The sequence below is a fragment of the Chelonoidis abingdonii genome, chromosome 7 (assembly GCF_003597395.2).
Source record: "Chelonoidis abingdonii isolate Lonesome George chromosome 7, CheloAbing_2.0, whole genome shotgun sequence".
Taxonomy (NCBI): domain Eukaryota; kingdom Metazoa; phylum Chordata; order Testudines; family Testudinidae; genus Chelonoidis; species Chelonoidis abingdonii.
The window spans coordinates 88179076-88190214 of NC_133775.1; the positions used below are offsets into that span (position 1 = coordinate 88179076).

At 41.1% G+C, this 11139-nt stretch overlaps 1 protein-coding gene across 1 annotated transcript in view; it reads right to left on the reverse strand.

Moving 5' to 3' along the window:
- Positions 1-10918, reverse strand: part of TTC1 (tetratricopeptide repeat domain 1) — a 45507-nt gene extending 34589 nt beyond the window's left edge. The window contains exons 1-3 of the mRNA XM_032794376.2: positions 10832-10918; positions 9607-9952; positions 2090-2150 (exon numbers count right to left, since the gene is read on the reverse strand). Coding sequence (XP_032650267.1) covers positions 2090-2150; positions 9607-9942 — 397 coding nt within the window. The 5' untranslated portion in view covers positions 9943-9952; positions 10832-10918. The remainder of the gene's footprint in view (positions 1-2089; positions 2151-9606; positions 9953-10831) is intronic.
- Positions 10919-11139: the final 221 nt, after the last annotated feature.

The window sequence follows — 11139 nt, forward strand, 5'->3', positions numbered from 1 at the left end:
CAAGCTCAGCAGATTTCTCTTTGAAGTCTGGTCCTGAAGTTTTTTTGCTGCAGATGGCCACCTTAAGGTCTGCTATAGTGTGGCCAGGGAGGTTGAATGCTCTCTTACAGTTTTTTGTATATTGCCATTCCTGATATCTGATTTGTGTCCATTTATCCTTTTCCGTAGTGACTGTCCAGTTTGGCCGATGTACATAGCAGAGGGGCATTGCCGGCATATTGATGGCGTATATTACATTGGTGGACATGCACTGGTGAATGAACCAGTGTGATGGTATGGCTATCTTGGAGGTTCCTGTGATGGTGTCGCTTGGTTAGATATTGGCAGAGTTGCGCATCGAGGTTTGTTGCATGATTGGTTCCTGAGGTAGAGTTTACTATGGTAGCGTGCAGTGCTGGTGAGAATACGTTTCAGGTTGCGCAGTGTCTGTGGGCAAGGATTGGTCTGCCACCCAAGACTGTGAAAGTTGGGATCATTGTCCAGGATGGGTTGTAGATCCCTGATGATGGCGTTTGGAGGGGTTTTAGCTGGGGCTTGTATGTCATGGCCAGTGGAGCCTGTTGGTTTCTTCTTGGGTTTGTCTTGCAGTAGGAGGCTTCTGGGTACACGTCTGGCTCTGTTGATCTGGTTCCTAATTTTCCTTCATGCGGGTATTGTAGTTTTGAGAATGCTTGTGAGATTTGTAGGTGTTGGTCTCTGTCTGAGGGGTTAGAGCCAGATGCGGTTGTACCTCAGTGCTTGCTGTAGACAATGGATCGTGTGATGTGCCCGGGATGGAAGCTGAGGGCATGAAGGTAGGCATTAGCGGTCGGTAGGTTTTCGATATAGGGTGTGTAATGTGACCATCACTTATTTGCAGCTGTGGTGTTTAGAAAGTGGACCTCCTGTGTATGATTTGGTCCAGGCTGAGGTTGGATGGTGGGTGGAAGTTTGTTGAATCGTGGTGGAATTTTTCTAGAGTCTCCTTCCCAAAAGAAACCCAAGAAACCCAGAAGAAACCAACAGGATCCACTGGCCATGACATAGCAGCCCCCAGCTAAAACCCCTTCCCAACGCATCATCAGGGATCTACAACCATCCTGGACAATGATCCAAACTTTCACAGCGTCTGGTGGCAGACCAATCCTTGCCCACAGACAACCTGCCAACCTGAAACGTATCTTCACCAGCAACTGCACACCGTACCATAGTAACTCTACCTTCAGAACCAATCCATGCACAAACCTCGATGCCAAACTCTGCCCAACATATCTACACAGCGACACCATCACAGACCTAACCAGATCAGCCATACCATCACTGGTTCATTCACCTGGCATGTCCACCAATGTAATATACGCCATCATATGCCAGCATGCCCCTCTGCTATGTACATCGGCCAAACTGGACATCCACTACGGAAAAGGGATAAATGGACACAAATCAGATATCATGAATGGCAATATACTAAAAAACCTGAAAGAAGAGCACTTAACCTCCCTGGCACACTTATAGCAGACCTTAATGTGCCATCCTGCAGCAAAAAAACTTCAGGACCAGACTTCAAAGGAAAGAAACTGTGAGCTTCAGTTCATCTGCAAATTTGACACCATCAGCTCTGACTAAACAAAGACTGTGAATTGGCTTGCCAATTACAGAACCAGTTTCTCCTCCCTTGGTTTTCACACCTCTACTGCTAGAACAGGGCCCCATCCTCCCTGATTGAACTAACCTCGTTATCTCTAGCTTGCTTGCTAGCATATATACACCTACCCCTGGAAATTTCCACTACCTGCGTCTGACGAAGTGGGTATTCACCCACGAAAGCTCACGCTCCAAAACGTCTGCTAGTCTACAAGGTGCCACAGGATTCTCTGCTGCTTTCTAAGAAGTACATTATTGATACTTTTTAGCACTTGGTCTCTAGCATTTATTGTTGTCTATTAGATCCTCCTCCTCCCCTTTGGTTGCTGATGGTTTTGTGGGAAGGGAAAAGAGACCCAAGGGTGATGGAAAATATATCTGCCTTAAGGTTTGTCACAGTATCTAATTGCTCATCTAAGTATTAACTAATTTCAGAATTTATTATGTTGAAAGAACATTAACCCACCTCCTTTCTTAAACTGCTCGTTTCCTTTCTCCTTTAACTTTGTGCTCTCCTTTCTTCTTTTCTGCAAGAGAACAGAGAATTTCAGTGTCTCGCAGGATTTAACTGAAATGAACAAGTAGGTCAGCTACAGTTCTGCATTACTATGAAAGAAAATCAGAACGAAAAGTAACCAGGAGAATGCTAGCTACAAAGGTGTTTGTAAACAGTTACTTTACTATTATACATATTGGGTGTATCACACTGGATAGGGGCATAAAGGGCTCTAATTTATAAACTAAAATATATACAAGGGATGTTTTATTAAAAAATATATATATTTTTAAATAAATGTTTGCATTTTGGCATTTACTGTTTGCTTCTTCTTTTGGGACAATAGTATCTTTCCAGTGCCATTCAAACTGGCTACATAAGATCTGTCTAGTCAGTGAAGTTCTGCAAGTTATTATTTGAGACATCCTGTCCAAGAAGTTAATAATCAGCTGGCTGTGAACCCTGATGAGGAGGCTCTAATATTGATGGGATGCAAAAAGTACTTCCAATGCAGCAGAGACAGACTAGTCCAAATGTGATATTGTTGTCTTTGACTAGATTTATTATGCAGAAGGATTGGTTAACAGAACATGCTTTTTTCTCCAGCGAAAGTAATGTGGATGTCAGGCACTACAAGCAGCTAGAGGCTGAAAAACGGGTCACTGGCACAAATAAATGTGCTTACTCAGGGAAGAAATACACATTTTCTCCTTGCTGTATCTCTTAGCATTGCTCACGGATGACTAAACAACCGCCCATCAAACCCAAAGGCTGGGAGAAGGTTCCATTAGATAGTGAAAATTGCAGGGGTGTGTTTTCAACCACAGATATCTTAACAGCACTGCTGGCACAACTGATGTTGGCATGAATGCCTTTAGCTAACACTGCAAATACAGAAGGCTGTCATCAAGCCATCTCCAAATGATCACTAAGGAATATTTGGCACACAAATACAGCTCATAGAAATAAGAACAAAATGTCATAGGGTAAGAGTACAAGAGACCTGAGATTCAAAAGACAAAGTGCAGCTCCTTATTTTTGTGGCGAGTGATCATTTTGACCATTGATTTCTCACTCATGTGCGCGAGCGCACACAGAGTGTTCAAATTTAAACCTTATAAATTATAGCTCATTGAGTGATTAAAAAGCCAACACTGGGGAAAGGAGCAGTTTCCTTCCCTGCAGATTGTATTAATCCTTGATTTACACAATCAATATCACACAGAATATTTCCTTGGAAACAGCTAAATACAGTAATCTGTGTGGAAAGCTGCATTGTTTCACAGTTGTGACAAGAAGCAGAATTAAACCCAATACAAAAAAAGGGGTTCTTTCTACTGTCTGCTTCGCCCTGGGAAAATAGTTCTCCCAACCACAGACACCACAATGATAATCCAGAAACCACAATAGTTTTCACAGAGCAGACTTCAGGGAACACCATCCAATTTTCACATCACAAATAAGTTCACACTCAATGATCTTGTTCCAATCCTTTGGATACATGCTCCGATACCACAAAAAACAAACAAACAAACAAAAAAAAACACACACTCCCCCCCTACCCCAAACCACAATTCATCCACTCGTCATTGGATGAAATGTGCTCCACAGCGTTCTACTCTACCATTTACAAACCCCAAGCATGGTAAGATACTATAGACATTGGATTATGAGCAAACAACTCCATTGTCTTTCAAAGGTCCATAATGGAGAAAAGCCAATTATACATAAGGCCTTATGCAGCACTCCAGCATGAAGGGAAAGAGAACATTTGGGCACTTAAATAAAGTGAGTAGGTTGGCACATAAGTGTATAAATGCCTTTTCTACCTTCAGGAGTTGGCTGGCCTATTTAGACAGCTACATTTGAAGGCTGAGCCCAGTCTTAAGGGAATGCTAATGGAACAGCAGCACCTGCAAGGTCACTTCCTGATGTATGGATGTTGCATAGAAGGGAAATGTATATTCTCTACTGGTACATGCTTCTTGAGGAGAAAAAAAACAAAACAAAAACAGAACAAAAATAGATTTTACAACAGTGAACAAAATATTCAGGTACCAGTATGTAACAAGCCATCAGTGTTTGCCTCTAAACCTCACTGTTAGGAGGAGATGACCCTGCTGAAAAACATGAAGCTGTAAGCTTCCTGCTTTTTACACTGTACTTCCAGCTCAGATGAGTAACAATTGCAAAGTGACTGGGGTCATCACTTCACTGTGCTTATATCAGAACTGTTTTGTGACCCACCAATTTTACAATTTTTTCCACTTATAATGGAAGTAAGTGACTTGTCCTTGGGACAAATTTTGCAGAATGTCACCCCACTGCCTTATTTTCAGAGTGAGATTTAAGTAGCTGTAGGGCAGATTGCCTGCTCTTCAATCAGCGATGGAAGTGGGTCAGAATGGACTTTCAGAATGCTCTATTGGGAAGGGGGGAGGGTGAGAGAAATTAATCTTGACACCTTGTTTTCCCTTAGGCTTTATTAATATGTTCACTGAATCAATTATAACTGTTCTGACTTATACTTCATTATATGATGCTATTCATAAGAGAAATCCAAAGGCCCATTTTCTGCAGTGTAAAAGCCTAGGAACAGGAAAATTATGAGCCAGAATAATAATACACCAGTGTCAGGAATTTGCTTTTTGGATGCATGAACTAACTGAAATTTTAAAGAAAAAGCCTAGTGAAGATATTAAGGAATTACAATCACGGGTTAAATCGGTCTGGCAATCAGGGAAAAAAGTCATCTTGGCCTCCTGACAATATGGTATAAGCCCAAGAGAAAAACCATCACGTACAATCATATGAACTCTGCTACGTTGTAAAGAAAAAAATCAAAAGTTAAAAATGAAGGCAAAGTAAGCTTGTTTGCTATTGAAAGAAAACAACTTAAGCTTCTTTACTCTTTATTCTGCAAGTGATCAGCTTTATAAAAATGCATGAGAAGCTAAATCCCTACATTCATCCTTCAGCTGTCACAGTTAACAGACACCTGCACTGCTAGCCTACAATACTCCTCATTCAGCAACACTCCCCCCACCCCCCCAAACTCCTCTGGCTTTCTCTTATAGATTTTATTCGATGGATTGATTTAGCCTTAATGGTGTACTTTACTTGGATCCATTTTTGCCAAAGGCTCTTCCTCTTCTTCTCTGAGGCTATTTGTACAATGTGAAAATGCATCTCTGGGTCTTATACACTCTCTGGTAAGGTCACTAAGTAGCAATTGCATACACTGCATGAGGTTCTATCACCAAAGGGTGCATAACAAAGTCACTTATGTCGTTAAGGAAATACAAATTTCTCAGCCTCAAATTCCATTTCCTGATTGTAAATCAGTATTTAGCAGTTGTCTGCTTCCCCCTGCAGTCTTATAAAGTCATTGCTACATCATGAATCCAAGCATCTGAGTTTCACCTTAAGAGTATGGTACTCAGGTCAATCCCAAGACTTACTGCAGTTAGCAGCAGTAAGAATTGTTACACTGACAACTCTGGAGGCATGTGCCCTCTGTTTATTAACAGAACAGATATATTAACTATCTTCTCATAGTCCTATCACTGGTCATCTCCTGGATGTGCTGCTCACAATTCAAGCATGAGAGGATGAGCTCAGTCTCCATCATGCCTATTAAATCCTTGGCTTCTCTGTTGACAGAGACAATCGGAGTGCCAGTTAGTGTGAAATGCAGGAGTGATGAAGCAAAACCACAGAGCTGTAAAGTAGATTTTCAAATGAGAGCACAGTAGCCACTTCACAGCAGCATACGAGAGTTATAGATGAAGATTCTTACTTTTGTGTGCAGGTAGAAACTGTACTTTCCAGAGAAGTGAAAAAACTCTGAAAAATAAGACTAAATAAGTCAGCTAGGAATGCTGAAAACAAACAAAGTATGACAGTAACCTGCTATGGGCTGTGTTGTAATGACTTAGCACTGACAAAATAGTATTGATACAATTTATATTTCTTCCACACTTCAGGGTAGATTTTCTAAGGCACAAATGGCAGTTAGGCATCTAAATTAGAAAATTCAGCCCTGTGCCAAGATCAGCTCTTTGGAGAAACAGCAGCACAGGTGCTCTCCAATAAACGAAGTGACAAGTGGGTTTCTTTCCCTAGCTATAGGGCAAGTCTATTTGAGTTGTGGACTTCTGTGATCAATATTTTCCCCATTTGACCAAGGCAATAGCATATTTTGTAATACTTCTGTCCAAAAACTGCGCTCGACCCAAGGTTTAAGATTCTGAAGTGCCTTCCAAAATCTGAGGGGGGATGAGGTGTGGAGCATGCTTTCAGATATCTTTAAAAAGCTCACACTCCGATGCGGAAACTACAGAACCTGAACCACCAAAAAAGGAAAATCAACTTTCTGCTGTCGACATCTGACTCAGATAATGAAAATGAACATGTGCTGGTCCACACTGCTTTGGATTGTTATTGAGCAGAACCCATCATTAGCATGGACGCATGTCCCCTGGAATGGTGCCTGAAGCATAAAGAGGCACATAAATATCTTGTGACGCCGGCTACAACAGTGAGATCAGGCATTCTCATAGCACTTTCAGGTGATATTTTAAACAAGAAGTGGGCAGCATTAATCTTCTGCAAATGAAACAAACTTGTTTGTCTCAGCGATTGGCTGAACAAGAAGTAGGACTGAGTGGACTTGCTGGCTTTAGAATTTTACATTGTTTTGCTTTTGAATGCAGTTTTTTTGGTACTTAATTCTACATTTATAAGTTCAACTTTCATGATCGAGATTGAACTACAGTACTTGTATGAGGTGAATTGAAAGATACTATTTCTTTTGTTTTTATACAGTGCAAATACTTGTAATAAAATATAAATATGAAGTGAGCACTGTACACTTTGTATTCTGTTTGTAATTGAAATCAATATATTTGAAAATGTAGAAGACATCCAAAATATTTAAATAAATGCTATTCTATTATTAACAGTGCGATTATAGCAATAAATTTTTTTAATCACTTGACAGCCTTAACAAAAATATACCACCACTGCCTAGATCTTGCACTTCTCATAAGTAGATCTCAAAGTGTTTTACAAAAAAAGACAGGTATTGTTATCTGCATTTTACAAATTGGAAAACTGATGGAAGACTCGTGCAAAGTCATCCAGCAGGCCAGTGGCAGAGGTGGGAACAGAATCCAGGTCTATTGAGTCTCATTCCAGTGTTCTATCCACCAGAGCGGTCTCCCTGCCCCAAGGAGCTCATGTAATGATACACGTACAACATGAAGGCAAATTAAGAATAAGGGGATTTATTTCATTTTACCATATTTTGATTAAATCAGTAATATGTCACCAAAAAATGAACTAACACCGACTTGGCTACTCACTCAGCTCTCTGTTCAGTTGCCCTCAAGTATACATATTTCTCCCTATCATTTTCCACTTACTGTAATAAAGATTCTAGCAAGACCATTCCCTCGGCCCACCCCCAGTTTTTTTTTTGGGGGGGGGGGGGCACACCTTGGTATTCAATTTAGTTCTGAAATGAAGATAGGGCCAGGCATAGGTCAAAACTTGTGGTGCCAACTAAGAAAGAAACAGCTTGCTGCTAAAATTTATTTTTTATATATATATATATATATATGTATGTATCTCCATTACAAAACCCTCCAATATTTATCTGTAGGATCAACTTTGAATGGTGTCTACATTATGATGTGGATGCTGTTATACAACATAGTACTAATGTACATCCTTCCCTCGCAGTTTCACACAACTCCACGCCTTCCTGTTGCATGCCAAGCTATCTCATTCTCCTCCTTCAAACCCCTTCTCAAACTTTACTTTTGGTTTTCTGTTCCACCCTACATATTTTTTTCTCCACTCTTGTACCCGATCACTTACATTGATCTCTCTCCATGAAAAAAAAAGTTATACAGCCTCCTTCCCCTGTAAAATAATGCTCTCTCAACAGCAGTAGTCCCTTCCGTTGTCTGTTGTGCCTCCTCATTGAGGAACTCTGACATTAACCATGATCTGTTATTCAGCATGTTAACTGTAATTTAGATTGTAAACAAACTTTGGACAAAGATCAGTGTCTTCTTACATCTGTAAGAATGCTGCATATGCCTAGAAAGTTGTAAAAATAAGTCTGCTCAAGGAGCCTTTTCACATAAGTTAAAATGAATCAGAATCACACCCTTCCCAAGTTTTAAATAGTGGATTACTGTACAGAAAAACTGAGACATTGCTGAGAATCACTATTAAAATTAGCTTCTGAACTGGACAGTCTAATCGGATTTGAAAAGCATGAATCAGTACTTTGAGGATATTTTACCGTAGGCCTATGAATTCATCAAATTCTGGAATTGTGAAACCAGGCTTCATAATAAGCTAACAGAAAGAAAGGCTGTATGTCCTAACACATCAAAACCAGAGAACCAGAGTGTTCATAAAGCAATTTTATAAGATTTGGAACTTGAATTTTTATTTTTCAGTCTTACTTTTTTCGCTGTTTGGAAAAATGGACTCGTGAAATTATTAAAATATATTAAGTCACCTGACACCTAAATCCTTTAAAAATATTTAAAAAAACTCTTAGAGTAGCATCATTTTTAGCAAAAATCTCATCACATTACTGAAGTGAAGATTGTTAGTTGAACCCTAACTTTTAACAAAGATTTTTCAAGTTAATATTAATAAAAGTGTATTCACTGGATTATTTATTTTTAAATTAAAAATTGCCCAGACGAAAAAGCTATTCAAACCGCTGCTGTATGGTACTAAGTACTATTTCCATTGTCCAAGCTGAATGAAGTGCACGTAAGCAAGCAGCATAAATGGTGTAAAGTGTCGTCGTCATCCCCACCCCCCAACCTAATTTTAATAATTTGAAGGGATATAGTCAACTGTAAATCTAACTGACAACTTGCTTTAGGAAATTTGCTAGAAGGTACTAAAACTGTCCTGAATCCCTATGCCACATTTTAGTTTTATAGCCATGTTATCTTATTTTGCATGGTGCTTTTCTCCACCCTGTCGCTGATCAGGACTTAACTGTCTAAACAGGGGAAAAACAGTGAAAGTGCTGTCAAATGCACACAGTAAAATGAAAAACAAAACAAAAACCCCAGAACAGATTCCCCCACTCCCGTCCCCAGCCTTTCACTTATAATTATCTAAAGTTGTTACTTATACCAGAAGTAGGTAAAAAATGCACACATATCTGATAGGGGGAGGGGGGAAGGCAGGGAGAAGAGAAGGGGAGGGGGGAGTTTGACATCATCCTTTTAGGGTATTCTTAGTAATCCAAAATATTTAAAAAAAAAAAAAAAATTAAGTGAATTTTAACTTGACAGTTTCTTTTAAAAAGTTTAGTAGCATTAAAAGGTAGTGTCTATAAACTTCACTTGATTAAATGTATTTTAAAAAGATTCAAAAAAAAAATATATTTAAAACAGATATTAACAAGTTAAAAAATTCTAATGTAATCTCAATAAAAAAGTTACCTGTTTTTCTTCCTCTGGCATATTTTTTTCCAGTTCTAATAAGTATTCTTCATCTAATTCTGTCTGCTTCCCTGCAGGATCCTCTCTGTTGTCTCTCTCCTGTTCCATTCTTGGTTCCTTTACTTCAAAGGAGTCATTACAGTCATGAAAACACTCATCTGCTGCTCTAGGCTCTTGGGTAGAAGAATGAAGATCTCCCCGGTCCAGGCTTCGTGGATGATGTGCATCTTTGGAATCAGCTGTCAAAGGATCAGTGCTCTCTGATGACTTCTGATCAGAAAGCTTTAAGCCATGGAGCAATTCTTCTGGTGGACTGGATTTTTCAGTCTCTTCCATCCTGGGATCTCTTGAAGGGTTAAGGTTTTGAAAATAAAATAAGGGAGAAATAATAATCCTCAGTACTTACAGTACACAGCACTTTCAGTCACAAGATTTCAAAGTACTTCATACATTTTATAGTTTACCCTCACATTGCCAATCTCTGAGGTAAACAGTTATCCCATTTTACAGACAAGGAACTGAAGCACAGTATTTAAGTGACTTTCATTTGTTCAACTCAATCTTGTGAGCACTTAAACATGTGAACAACTTTACTCACAGGAGTGCTTACCACTGGATTCTATACGACTACTCCACAGGTAAAGTGTTCACAGAGTGGGCCCTAGCTCATCGCTGCATTGTGACAACTCCCTTGAACACGCAGGAGTCACTCACCCCTCCTCTCTCACAGCATCACCATCTCCCTGGACGCCTGCCAAGCCCCTAGTCTAGACAGCATCGCCACATATGGCTCCACCAAAGCCAGGCTTCCCCACCCATTCTCCCGTGCCATTCAACACAGCATCCTTCACCCAGTCTCGCTTCTCTATCTTCCCCATCATACGTTCCCAGAGACCTACTGGTCCAACAGCCCCACACTTATCTTCCTCCCCACAACCCCAGGCACCACCAGTCAGCATTCCTCCCACTAGCCCACCCCGAGCCCCAGTTACCCCCAGCTCAGCATTCCCCCACATATGCCACCCCCCCAAACACCCCCAGATCAGCATACCGCCCACTTCGCCCCCCCTAGTACTCCCAGGTTCACTCACCACCCACCCCACCCCAGGAGACCCCAGGTCAGCATCCCTCTCACTCGATCCAAGCCCAGGACTCCCCGCCCCAAGAGAGCATCCCCAGAGACCCTGGGTGAGATACACGGCCAGTGCCCCGCCCCGCCCCACACCTTAGGAAGGGAGCGGGATACCCGTCCCCACCAGACTTCAGCCAGGACCGACTTCGCTTCAATTCCTGCTGGCGACTGCCGTCCCCTTTGATCTCTCACCTTCCGTAGCCCGGTCACTTCCTGCCTCTCCCAGCCAATAGAAGCTCAAAGTGCGGGGCTTGCTGGGAATTGGAGTCTTGTAATGACCTATGAGGTAACAATAACTTCCGGTAAGGGGCGGGATCTGTAACCATGGATGGAGTAAGAGGGTGGGGTCCCTGCTGTCTTGAGGGGGGGGGGCAAGAGGAGGGACTAGGGGTCCTTTACGT